A 14,543-nucleotide genomic window follows, 5' to 3' on the forward strand; every position below is an offset into this window, starting at 1 on the left:
AGCAAGCCATCCTCAAAAACTGAGTGACCATGCAAGAATGGAACTAGTGAGGGAGGCCACCAAGAAAACTATGACAAATCTGGAAGAGTTACCAACTTCAGTGGCTGAGATGGGAGAGACTGTGCATACAACAACTGGTACCTGTGTGCTTCACCAGTCGCAGTTTTATGGGAGAGGGGTAAAGAGAAAGCCACTGTTGAAAATAAAACTCACGAGAAATCTGTTTGCTAGAAGGCATGTGGGAATCTCTGAGGTCAGCTGGAAGAAGGTTCAATGATCTGATGAAACCAAAATTGAGCTTTGTGGCTATCAGACTAAATGCTGTTTGGCATAAACCGAACACCGCACATCATCAAAAACTCACCAACCCTACTGTGAAGCATTGTGCTGGCTATATCGTGCTGTGGGGATGCTTCACTGCAGCAGTCTCTGAAAGGCTTCTGAAGATAGAGGGTGAAATAAATGAAGCAAAATACAGGGAAATCCTGGAGGAAAACCTAATGCAGTTTGCAAAAGAACTGCAACTTGGGAGAAGATTTGTTTTCCAGCAAGATAATGACCAAAAGCAAAAAGCTTACACAAGAATGGCTTAAAAACAACAAATATCTTGGGTGGCCAAGTCAGAGTCCAGACCTCAATCCAACTGAGAATTTGTGGCTGGACTTGAAAAGGGCTGTTCACTGATGATCCCTGTGCAATCTGACAGAGCTTGAGCAGTTTTGTAAAAAAAAAATGGTGAAAAAATTGCAGTGTCCAGATGTGCAAAGCTGATAGAGATCTATCCACACAGACTCAAAGCTGTAATTGCTATTAAAGGTGTATCTACTAAATACTAACTTGAAGGCGGTAAGTAATTATGCAATGAACTATTTTGTGTTTAATAGTTGTAAAAAATTTAGACCAATTTGGAGAAATTTGTTTTCACTTTGACACAAAAGTGTTTTTGCTGTTGATAGTTTCAAAAAAGCCAAAATAAATCCTCTGTGATTCAGTTTTGTAAAGTCAATAAAATATGAATACTTCTGGGGATGGGGGGGGTGAGGGAAAGCAACAGAATACTTTGTATAAGCACTGTATATTGGAAAAAAAGTGAGGTAGTGTGGAAGAAGGGTCTTTGCCCGAAACGCTGATTGCTGGTTTCCACAGATGCTGCCCAAACTGCTGAGTTCCTCCAGTTTGTTGTACATGTTGATCTCTCCTGTACGCCCTCTTACCTCCATCTGAGATCCTGCTAACAACAGTTGTATCATCAGCAAATTTATAGATGGCGTTTGAGCCATCGAACTGGGCCTAATCCTAATTAATGTAACTGGGCAGGGGTATGAAGCATCATCAGGAGAGTATTTTGGAAATGATCACCATCACTCTGTAGGTTTTTTTAAAATTTATTTTTTTTATTGAAGTTTAAAATCAAACATGCATTTCCATAAGATGTATTTCAGACATTGTATCATATAATCATATATATCACAAATCTCCACAAAGTATTTATCTGAGGTATACATTTATAGAAAAGAGTGGAAAGAAAAAAGAAGCAAAAGGAAAGAACTATGTACAAGTAGGGAGTGATCTTTTTTGAACAACATGTTCATTGATTTGTGAGAATAATATCAGGCCTATGAGGCATTATGTAGTTAAACCATTTTTCCCAGTATGAATCCAATTGTTCCAGCTTATGATTAACAGATGCTGTTATCTTCTCCATTTTGTAAATGTCCATTGTAATCTCCATCCATGTATTTAAAGTTGGGCTCTCCTGTGATTACCCTTTCCTAGTAAAAGTCTTTTTACCAGCCACCAACAGTATATTCATTAAATATTTATCTCTTTTCAACTATTCTTGAGGTATATATTCAAAATATATGGTCTTACTCTCTAAGGGTATTTCACATTTAAAGATGTTTTGTAAGGCATTGTGTATCCCCCCTCTCACTCTGTAGGTTTTAAGGTAGTCATACAAAGGGAATGAACAATGGTTGAGAGATTAAGATCCTGAATTGGGGAAGCTGCTTTCAATATAATTTGGGATCTGGCAGAAATAGACTAAGACCAGCTACTTGCAGGTCTTGCATCTGACAAATGGGGGGGGGGGGGCGGGTGGAAATAAAGGTGAGATACTGAGAGTTTAGGGCCAAATGTATTTCCAGAAATCTGAAAGATAAGGACAAGTCCAAGGAAGCCTTAATCTAAGTCTAAGGAAATAAAGAGGATTGGATAAAGGAATAAAAAAGAAGTACATGCTTGTTGTAGAACTGAAAATTGAGGAGGAACAACAACAGCACTACTTACAAAAAGAGAGCAAAGATGGAATATTAATGGTAGACATGATTAAGGAAAATAGCAAAATATTTATGTATATTAAATGCAAAAAGGTAACCAGAGAAAGAAGCTACTATCCAATCCATAGAAACTAATCCAGGATCCAAAGAATAGAAACATAGAAAACCTACAGCATAAGACAGGTCCTTCGGCCCACAAAGCTGTGCTGAACATGTCGCTACTTTAGAACTACCTAGGCTTTACCCATAGCCCTCTATTTTTCTAAGCATGTAGCCATCCAGGAGTCTCTTAAAAGCCCCTATCATTTCTGCCTCCACCACCGCCGCTAGCAGCCCATTCCATGCACTCACCACTCTCTGTGTAAAAAAACTTACCCCTGACATCTCATCTGTACCTACTTACAAGCACCTTAAAACTATGCCCTCTCGTGCTAGCCATTTCACCCATGGGGAGAAGCCTCTGACTAACCACATGACCAGTGCCTCTCATTATCTTGTACACCTCAATCAGGTCACCTCTCATCCTCCATTGCTCCAAGGAGAAAGGCAGAGTTCACACAACTTATTCTGATAAGGCATGCTCCCCAATCCAGGCAACATCCTTGTAAATCTCCTCTGTGCCCTTTCTATGGTTTCCATGTCCTTCCTGTAGTGAGGCAACCAGAACTGAGCACAGTACTCCCAAGTGCAGTCTGACCAGGGCCCTATATAGCTGCAACATTACCTCTTGGCTCTTAAACTCAGTTCCACAATTGATGAAGGCCAATGCACTGTATGCCTTCTTAACCACGGAGTCAAACTGCATAGCAGCTTTGGGTGTCCTATAGACTCAGACCTCAAGATCCCTCTGATCCTCCACACTTACCATTAATGGTATATTCTGCCATCATATTTGACCTTCCAAAATGAACCACCTCACACTTATTTGGGTTGAACTCCATCTTCCACTTCTCAACCCGGTTTTGCATCCTATCAATGACCTGTTGTAACCTCTGACAGCCCTCCACACTATCCTCAACACCCCCAACCTTTGTGTCATCAGCAAATTTACTAACCCATCCCTCCACTTCCTCATTCAGGTCATTTATAAAAATCACAAAGAGTAGGGGTCCGAGAACAGATCCCTGAGTCATACCACTGGTCACCATCCTCCATGAAGAATATGACCCGTCTGCAACCAATCTTTGCCTTCTGTGGGTAAGCCAGTTCTGGATCCACAAAGCAATGTCCCCTTGGATCCCATGCCTCCTTACTTTCTGAATTAGCCTTGCATGGGGTACCTTAGCAAATGCCTTGCTAAAATCCATATACACTACATCTACGTCTCTACCTTCATCAATGTGTTTAGTCACATCCCCAAAAAATTTAATCAGGCTCGTAGGCACGACCTGCCTTTGACAAAGCCATGCTGACTGTTCCTAATCATAGTCTGCCTCTCCTTAAGTTCATAAATCCTACCTGTCAGGATCTTCTCCATCAACTTACCAACCACTGAATTAAGACTCACTGGTCTTAATTCCTGGGCTATCCCTACTCCCTTTCTTGAATTAAGGGAACAACGTCAGCAACCCTCCAATCCTCTGGAACCTTTCCTGTCCTCACTGATGATGTAAAGATCATTGCCAGAGGCTCAGCAATCTCCTCCTTTGCTTCCCACAGTAGCCTGGGGTACATCTCATCCAGTCCCGCTGACTTTCCAACGATGCTTTCCAAAAGCTCGAGCACGTCCTCTTCCTTAATATCTGCATGCTCAAGCTTTTCAGTCTGCTGTAAGCCTCTTTACAATCACCAAGATCCTTTTCCGTAGTGAATATTAAAGCAAAGTATTCATTAATTACCTCCACTATTTTCTCCCGGTTCCATACAAACTTATCCACTGTCACACTTGATTTGTCCTATTCTCTTACATCTTAACCTCTTGCTCTTCACATACTTGTAGAATGCCTTGGGGTTTTCCTTAATCCTGTCCACCAAGGCATTCTCATGGCCTCTTCTGGCTCTCCTAATTTCATTCTTAAACTCCTTCCTCCAAGCCTTATAATCTTATAGATTCCGACCTTTGCCTAGTTTTTTGAACCTTTTGTAAGCTCTTCTTTCTTCTTGACTAGATTTACAACAGCCTTTATATACCACGGATCATATATCCTACCATCATTTCCATGTCTTATTGGAATGTACCTACTCAGAACCCCACGTAAATATCCCCTGAACATTTGTCACATTTCTTCTGTACATTTCTGAGAACATCTGTTTCCAATTTATGATTCCAAGTTCTTGCTTGATAGCCTCGTACTTACCCTGACTCCAATTAAACATTTCCCTAACTTGTCTGTTCCTATCCCTCTCCAATGCCAAGGTAAAGGAGACAGAATTGTGATCACCATCTCCAAAATGCTGTCCCACTGAGAGACCTGACACCTGACCAGGTTCATTTCCTAATACCAGATCAAGTACAGCCTCTCCTCTTGTAGGCTTATCTACATATTGTGTCAAGAAACCTTCCTGAACATACCTAACAAACTAAACCCCTCACTCTAGGGAGATGCCAGTCAACACTTGGGAAATTAAAATCTCCTACGATAATGACCCTGTTATTATTACTCCTTTCCAGAATCTCTCTCCCTACCTGCTCCTCAATGTCCCTGTTACTATTGGATGGTCTATAAAAAAAACACCCAGTAGAGTTATTGACCCTGTCCTATTCCTAACTTCCATCCATAGAGAGTCTCCATAGACAACCCCTCCATGACTTCCTCCTTTTCTGCAGCATAACACTATCTCTGATCAATAGTGCCAAGCCCCCACCTCTTTTGCCTCCCTCTCTGTCCTTTCTGAAATATCTAAAGCCTGGCACTTGAAGTAGCCATTTCTGCCCCTGCACCAAGTCTCTGTAATGGCCACAACATCATAGCTCCAGGTGCTGATCTATGCTCTAAGCTCATCCACTTCATTCATAATACTCCTCGCATTAAAATAGAATGTTGAAATTGCTCACCCTTTCCACCGCTGACCCTTCAGTGAGGATTGGTGCTTGTTCTCCTAACTTCCCCATCCAGTTGGCAATCAAATCTTTGGATTTGCTGATGTTGAGTGCTGATGTTGTTATTGTGACACCACTTGACCAGCTGATCTATTTACTGTTGAATGCCTCCTTGTTGACATCTGAGATCCTGCTAACTGCAATCTTATTGCTGAATTTATAAATGGCATTTGAGTTGTGCCTTGTCACATAGTCATGAGTCTAGAGAATAGAACAGTGGGCAAAGCACACATCCTTGAAGTACATCTGTGTTGAAGAGGAGATGTGTACTGATAGTGATCTCATGATGAGGAAGTCAAGAATCCAGTTGCAAAGAGAGGTATGGAGACCCAGGTTTTATAACTTGTTGATTAGTATTGAGGGGATAATGGTGTTAAATGCTGGACTGTAATCGATAAACAGCAGCCTGTTATATACATTGTTGCATCCAGGTGATCTGAAGACCTGTTGTGGTGGTAGGCAAATTACAGTGGGTCTTGCTCAGGCAGGAGGTAATTCTAGCCATGGCCAACCTCTCGGGGCACTTCATCACAGTAGATGTGTATGCTGCCAGGTGATAGTCATTGAGTCAGCTTATCCTGATCTTCTTGGGCTCTGGTAGGATTAATTACTTTTAAAGTAGACTGGGAACCTCCAGCTCCAACTGCAGCAGTGAGAGTTTGAAGATATCCTAAAACAATCCATCCAGTTGGTCAGCACAGGTTTGCAGTACCCTGCAAAGTACACCATCAGGATCTGATACATCAGTTTCTCAAAAACCGTATCTCTACTCATACTGATTTTCTTCCGTTCCTCACTCTAACTAGACCATAGGTTCCCCAACATTACTTGTAATATCCTTTGTGAAGCCAGATCCAGATTGTGTTCAGTTGGTATATTACTTTGCTCACCATTATAATTCCCCTGGTTCTGACTTCATGAGACCATTGTTATGTCTTCAACACACTTTCTCTTTGTTTATCTGTTGAATTCTTTACACCTTGTTTTTGTTCATTGCAGGTTTACTATCTTACTATATTTTCCCCCTTCTTAAATAAACCCATGACGCTCCTAACCTTACCATCATTTTGTGAACAAGGCTTAAAATGAAGATAACCTGTCCTTCTGACTAGCAGCTGCTGTATATAATGTTTGAAGGTTGACTAAAGCCTTGGAATTCCTACTTCATCTTTTATAAAATACTCAATAAAACTCAAGATTTTGACCAAGCATCAAAGTTCAACAGAATAAGAACATTTGGGCACTTTACAGAATAAAAAGACAGAATTTGACATTAACATTTAAGCAGTGTCTCAATTTAAAATTTCTCCTTTGATCTTGCCCCTTTGAATGCTGTAATATCCACCAGCTCCGAAGTTGTTGTAAAATATTGTGATATATTCAGATATTGTGATTAGCTCCAAATTTAATTGCTGCACCATTGGCAGTTGTTTGTTGAGCTGCCAAGACCACAAGCCCAGGAATTACCTTCCTGTGTTTATTCCTTCTTGCAAACATTCCTGTAAATCTCTTCAAATAAAATTTTGATCATGTGTTCTAATGTTACTTTTCTTAGTTTGTTATTTAAATTTTGTGCTAATATTCTTGTGAGGTGTATTTTATATTGTGATTTAAATACTACATTGCTTGAGCATTGTGGAATGATTAATATCAGGGAAGCACAAGAGCTGTGTTAGTACAGGTCCACAATCCCTTATCTGAAATTCTGAAATCCAAAAAGCTCCGAAAATTGAAGTTTTTTCGCCAGCAGCTGATGTCACTCAGCACTAGCACCAGACGTCAGTTGTGGCTCAGCGCTCGTACTGGTTACACTTGCATTTACTGTTTGCTGATATTTTGCGTTCACTGTTGACTTTGTGTTTAATTTCACTGTGAAAGTGTCAAAAAAAAAGCTGCAGATACCCCTATGGGTAACAATGAGAAAAAGAGAAGGACACATCTATCATTATCAATAATGCAGAAAGTGGAGTTATTGCAGAAGCTTGTTTGTGGTGTGTCTGTGCGACGTCTTACTGAAGAATATGGTGTTGGAACTACCACTGTATATGATTTAAAGAAACAGAAAGACAAGTTACTGAAGTTTTATAGTGGCAGTGATGTTCTACATTTATTCCAATCAGTCATTTACCATGTAACACACACAAAATGCTGGTGGAATGCAGCAGGCCAGGCAGCATCTCGGCCCAAAACGTCGACTGTGCTTCTTCCTATAGATGCTGTTTGGCCTGCTGTGGTCCACCAACATTTTGTGTGTGTTGCTTGAATTTCCAACATCTGCAGATTTCCTTGTGGTCATCTACCATGTGTTTGAATTGGTACATTTGAAGCTCTATATTTTTATGTTTTATTGAATGTTTTTGTTGGAAATAAAATATTTTTTGTCATTATTCCCTAAACAATACAGTTTATACAACTATTTATATTGTATTGGGTATTATAAGTAATCTAGAGATGATTTGAAGTATACAGGAGGATGTGCGTAGGTCTGGAGCTCCACTGGGTCCTAAAGTCCACCTTACTGAGACAGGTTAAATAAGGGACTTGAGCAAAAATGTTTTTGGCATCTGTGGGGGGGGGGGGGTGCAGTTTTGGAACCAATAGGGAGGGATTCTGAAATCCAAAAAATTCTGAATTCCAAAATGCAACTGGCCCCAAGGATTTCGGATAAGAGATTGTGGACCTGTAGCAGGATTGCAGTTGTGCCAATAAAATAGAATTTTGTGAAAATTTTAAAGGGAAATCTTTAAAATAATTAATCAATTAATATATATAGAAACAGAAAATACTAGAAGTAGGCAGCATCTGTGGAGAGAGAAACAGAGTTAACCCTTAAGGTTGCAAAGCCTTTATCACCTTGAAATGCTATCTGTTTTCTTTCCACTGATGCTGCCTGACCTTCTGAGTGTTTGTAGTATTTTTTGTTTTTATTTTAGAATTCAAAATCCTTTTTTAATTTTCATTGCGCCTCAGAAATTTTTGTTTGTATGTGTATGTATTTTTAGTATGATTACAGTATGTGTAAAATATCATTGTACTAGCCTCAATTTCAACATTTTACAAAGGTTTGTATCTGTTTTCAGGATGCTAATGTAAAACTGATTCGTGAACTACGAGAGGAGATTGACAGATTAAAATCAATGCTGATGAGTTTTGGATTGGTAAGTTGTGCTACAAAAATTGAACTTTTTTGAAATAGTAAAGATTAATATTGACATTAGTGTGCTTTATTTTCCCAAAACCTATGTTAAAAATAAATAGTTCTATAATGATCAAAGAATTATATTGGGTCCATGGTTTCACTAAAATTTACAGAAATATCTATGTTTATATTCATCAGTTTTTCTCGATCCCTGACTGTCTCAGCATGAGTCTGAAAAATAAATGAAAATAATTTATCAAGATTGTTGAATTTAGGGATTAATAGAGCATAAAATTCTTTGTCATACGGTGCTCTGTGCATTGAGCGTGATTGCAATGACAGTATTTATCATGAGTAAGAATTGCAAAGGCTTAGGGAGGGAATTCTAGACAGAGTCAAGGCAGCGGACCACTCAGTTACCATGTATTTATCACATGCTCTACTTGCTTTATACTTATGACTATGAGGCTAAGCACAGCTCTAGTGCCATATTTATGTTTGCTGCCATCGGACAAATCAGAGGTGATGTTGAATCTGCATATAGGAGGGAAATTGAAAATCTAGCTGAGTGGTGCCACAACAATTTATCACTCAATGTAACAAGACCATGGAGCTAATTATTGACTTAAGGTGGAAGAAACTAGAGGTCCACGAGTTAGCCTCATCAGGGTGGGGAGTCGAAATCAGATGAGGAGAGGGTCAGCAACTTTAAATTCCTTGGTGTTATCCTGGGTCTAGTGCAGTATCAAGTAAAGCATGGCAATGCCTCTATGTGCTTAGAAGTTTGTGAAGATTTATCATGTTACCTAAAACTTTGACAGACTTCTATAGATGTGTGGTAGAGAGTATACTGACTGGCTGCATCACAGACTGGAACAAAATCACCAATGGCCTCGAATGGAAAAGCCTACAAAAAGTCGTGGATACTACTCAGTCCATAATGAGTAAAGGCCTCCCCACCATTAAGCACATCTACATGGACTGCTGTCACAGGAAAGTAGCATCCATTATCAAGGTCTCCAACTATTCAAACCATGCTCTCTTCTCACTGCTGCCGTCAGGAAGGAGATAGAGGAGCCCAGGACCCACACCACCAATTCAGAAATAATTATTAGCCCTCAACAATCAGATGAGTGAATTGGAGGGATAACTTTACTCGACTTCATTCACTCCTTCACTGAACTGTTCCCATAACACTTTCAAGGACTACAATTCATGTTCTTGATATTTATTATTATTATTATTTCTTTTTCTCTTTTTGTACTTGCAGTGTTTGTTGTCTTTTGCCCATAGGTTGTTTGTCCGTCCTGTTAAGTGTGGTCCTTCATTGATTCTACTGTGTTTCTTGGACTTACTGTGAATACTGCAAAAAAAAAGAATCTCACAGTTGTATATTGTGACATATATGTACTTTGATAACAGATTTACTTCGACTATAAACTCAAAGTCATCAATAACCTGTTGGATTTCTTCTGATCTTTTCCCATAGCACCCAAAGCACGTTGGTTAAGAAATTGTTGGGTGAATGGAAGGGACGTAGATTAGTTCAGTAGTAGTTAAAAGGATAATTGATGATGAATTATAATATGTGATATTTGTTAATAAGAATTGAAAGCAGAGAACAGTTTTTAGATAATATGAAGATGGCACATCATGATATTTTGGTGTCCTTGTACAAAAAGGTTTTTGGGTAAGGCAATATTGTAGGGTAATGTAATTGGTGGAAGCATACAGAATTCACAACCCCTAACATTGGGTTGGGGTTCACTTTAAGAGGTGGGTCTGACATGATGAATTTCAGTAGGTTTCAATAGGTGCATTTAATATCAGAGAAATACATACAATATACATTCTGAAATTCTTCTTCTTCAGAGACATCAATGAAAACTGAGGAGTGCCCCAAAGAATGAATGACAGTTAAAATGTTAGAACCCCAAAGCTCTCCCCCCATTTCCCTCTCCTACACACAAGCAGCAGCAAGGAATGACACCCCCACTTCCACCGAGCATTTAGGTGTGCAGCAAGGCATCAATAAAGACACAGGCTTGCAGTACCCCAAAGGCTACTCGTTCACCTGATAATTTGACATACCATAGACTCTCTCCCCCTAATAAAGGAAAAAGAAGTGCCCCCATAACAAATAACTCACTGATTTACAATGTTAAAAGTCTCTTGTGTCACTTTTTCTGAGCTCTGCACCCAGAGAGTCGGCACCAAAAACGCACAACTCTCTGGCTATACAACCCCCGGCAGCTAACCCACTGCTCCCAATGTTCCATGTTCTCCTGCGACGCTTCAGTCAGGGGGCACTGGCCTAGAATCTGGCGCCTTAAAGATGCTGTTGTCTTCCAGGCCGTGTCCTTGGGATATCAAAAAGCAGCTGGTCGTGAGGCTCTGAGATTAGGTCCCATTCCCGCAAAGATAGAGTATAACTCCAGATCAGGGTCTTCAAAAGAACCCCCCACACCTTGAAAGGTAAAAAAATAGAGATATCAAAGATAGAAATAAAGTTGTTTCCAAAGATCCAAGCAAAGGAGTTGCTGTTTAGCGCCATCTTAACTTCGCCTCAGCTTCTTCGGAAGCATTTTATGTCTAGAGTTGCTACAACTTTTCTTAAACATAAAATACCTCTGCTGTTTTCCCTATATTGATGACCCTGATGCTCTGGGATGATTCCAGAGTTATTAAACATGTTGGCCAATGCAGTTGCTTTGTAACTACCCATAGTTTGGGAGATTAATGCCGTTGCTTGGTTTGTAGAGGCCAAGGCCCAATTCATGCTACAAGATATCTCTGCTGACAACACCAAATATTCTACATGGTAGCATCTCTCAGCAAATCTTGACTGCGAGAATGGTGAGTCTACTAGAACACCTGCCTGGATGTGCTGAATATCCATTGTGGAAAACTCAGCTTTTACAGACTTTTGGATTGTTGGAGTCTGAGCACACCAAACAGTTGCTCTCTTTACTCGTTCTCAGTGATGCTAGGGCTTTAGAGCTAATGGACCACATGCTGTCTCTCCTGGGAAATCACCATCTTTGTTCTATTTTTAAAGACCTCTTCATGCAGTAAGTGCCTGCTCGTTCACATAGCCCTCACTGATGCACCCGTGAAGGACTACAGGGAGGTTGCCAAGATGGCTGATTTTCTATACTTGGTGAGGCAGCAGTGCATCATTCCTCCTCCTTTCTCTACCTGAATAGGTTTGGTCAGCAAGGCCCTCAACATAAGGATGCCAGCAGTTACAAAAGAGATGACACCAGTTCTGTGTTTTACCATGCTCGCTTTGGTAGGAACACGAGAAAAATGCTGATCACCTTGCAACTTTGACAGTGCCAGTGTAACAGGACCTCAGAGGTCTGTGAAACAGCATAGGTTCCAGCTGCCTGGGATGTCTACTGTTCGTGACAGATACCCTGTTAGGGTGACGTTTCCTGTGTGACACAGGTGCTCAAGTAAGTGTGCTACCAGCATCGCCTATTGATGAAAGGGGGAAAAGAACAACAAAACCTTGCTGGAGGCTGCCAAGATCCAGACCAACGGGACACAATGGGTGACACTCTGCTTCAGAAGGCGGCGTTATACATGGAACTTCATTCTGGCTAAAGTATCTGGACCTCTGCTCGGTGCAGATCTCTTATCACTATCATAATTCTACTTTTCTTCCAGTCCTTAATCAACATCCACTTCATACTGGTTTTAACTCAGCAGCAAAACTTGTATACCCACTTAACTGCAGAGCACACCCATCCCCTAAATCAGTCAATGGAGAAAGTCTGTGAAGATTTACTTCATTGTCTGCACTTAATTTGCATTGTTAGATTATTTGAGGGAGTGTTGAATTGATAAGGGTGTCATCTGTCTGTTCAATTAGGAATGGGACTACTCTAAGGAGGGCAAGTTATTTCTTCCAGCAAATGTTCCAATGACAGTCAACTCGGGTGCTTTCTGATCTTTCTCATGGATGACAACCTATACTTTAAGGAGGGAAAAAAATAATAAACTGGCACTTATACAACATTATATGCTTAGTATGTTACAAAAAGTTCCAAGGTTAGTGGGATTACAGGAAGTTTGGTTATTTTTAGACAAATATGTAAGAGGCTGACTCATGAGTGACCATTTAGTATCTTTAAGTGTTGTTGGTTGTGGAATGATAAAACAAGGAATAACTTAGACTTATTGTAAGTAATATTTTTTAACTGGTTAATGAGGTTTTTTTTGTCATTGAATTATGCTCAAGATGCTCTTTGATTGGGATAACCATTTTAAACTTCAAGATTGTTGTGATAGGAGTGTAGATGTGAAGATTTTCAGTCACCACAAATCAGTGGGTTCGACTACTGTCACAATCCTAATTGAGTACTCAAATCAAACTGTCATAAATGCACAAAAAGCACCTGATAATGTTGATCTTCGTTGATTTATTGGCAGAGAAACTTGAGACCCCTAAGTGATGAAAATGATGAGAAAGATGGAAGCCTCACAGAAATACTACTCCAAAATGAACTGAAGGTTGGTCATTTATTGGCATGTTATGGAGGGAAAAAAACTTCTCAAGAAGTTTTGGGTAGCTTTATCAAACCTCCTCTCATTCTTCTATGTTTTAGGGAATAAAGTATTCAAACATATCCAGTCCTTAAGTCCCAGCAATGTCCTTGTAAATATTCTCTGCAACCTTATTTAGACCTTTCCTGTAGGTCGATGACCAAAACTGCACACAATACTCCAAATTAGACCTCATCAATGTCTTATACAATTTCACCATAACATCCAAACTCCTTACACAAAACATTGATTTATGAAAGCCTGTGTGCCATAAGCTTTTTTTATGAACCTATCCACCTGTGATGCCCCTTTCAAGGAATTATGGATCTGTATTCCCAAATCCTATTTTACTGCACTCCTCAGTCCCTTACTGCTCACTGTGTAAGATTTACCCTGGTTGGTCCTACCAAAGTGCAACATCTCACGCTTGTTTGCATCAAATTCCATTTGCCATTTTTCTGCCCGTTTTTCCAACTGGTCCAGAGCCATCAACAAAGATATGGGGCCATTGGTGGAGACTGGTTAAAGGGTGAATTCAGACTAACATCAGGAAGCATTTCTTTACACAGCGAGTTGTGGACACAGGGAACAAACTACCTGGTTGTTTAGTTGACAGTAGTACCTTAAAGACTTTCATATCTAAACTTGATAGTTATTTCAACACACTATGTGAATAGAAATTTGGCAAGCCTTGTTTGTCAGAATGGCCTGTTCTTGTCAAACACTTTTTAATGTTCTAAAACAATGGAATGGTTGGTTGAAGTTGCGTCAGTTGGAGCATGTGGAGCAGAGAAAGAGTATACTTTAAGGGGCATATGAAAGATGACAGAAAAGGCAAAGAAATCAGAGGGAATTGAACAGCAAATTAAAGTGAATGAAGACTGGAAGCTCAGGGTCACATTTGTGGAATGAGAAAAGATACTCTGCAGAGTTATTACTCAATCAGCATTTGTTTGTCGGTGTGGAGGAACCCACATTTGGAACATTGAATGCAGTTCACTAAACTGGAAGCAGTGCAAATGAACTGCTGGTTCGTATCGAAGGACTGTTTTGCATTTCTACATAATAGGAAGTGAAATACGATGTTTTGCATTTCCAGCAACTGTATAAGAAAATGTTCCATAACAAAAACAGAAATTAACCAATTTGCTCTCAAATATGTTACCTCACACTTTTCCTGTATTAATTTGTCTCATGAAATAATGACATCAGGTATTACTGTAATCTTTCTTAGGTGGATCAGCTTACCAAAGACTGGACAGACAGCTGGAAAGACACAAAAGCAATCATGGAGGAATATTATGTGGACATAAACAGAAGGAAAACAGGAATCATTGTTGCCTCCCATTTACCTCATTTAATAGCAGTGGATGAGGATATATTAAGTACAGGTGTTTGTCTTTATCATCTCAGGGTAAGATTTTTGAATTGATTCAATGTATTTTGTTGCCATTTTCAAAATATATTTGGAATTTAAAACAGAACAGTACAATATGTTCTATGTTTAGAGTGATTGTGTGGAGTACAATAGTGC

General features: G+C 39.7%; 1 protein-coding gene across 1 annotated transcript in view; it reads left to right on the plus strand.

The window, feature by feature from the left end:
* The window catches only part of LOC132403820 (stAR-related lipid transfer protein 9-like), a 265,508-nt gene that overhangs the window by 204,998 nt on the left and 45,967 nt on the right, over positions 1–14,543 (plus strand). Inside the window, exons 12-14 of the mRNA XM_059987537.1 lie at positions 8,400–8,477; positions 12,896–12,976; positions 14,244–14,423. Coding sequence (XP_059843520.1) covers positions 8,400–8,477; positions 12,896–12,976; positions 14,244–14,423 — 339 coding nt within the window. The remainder of the gene's footprint in view (positions 1–8,399; positions 8,478–12,895; positions 12,977–14,243; positions 14,424–14,543) is intronic.

This window comes from Hypanus sabinus, chromosome 2 (genome assembly GCF_030144855.1).
Source record: "Hypanus sabinus isolate sHypSab1 chromosome 2, sHypSab1.hap1, whole genome shotgun sequence".
Taxonomy (NCBI): domain Eukaryota; kingdom Metazoa; phylum Chordata; class Chondrichthyes; order Myliobatiformes; family Dasyatidae; genus Hypanus; species Hypanus sabinus.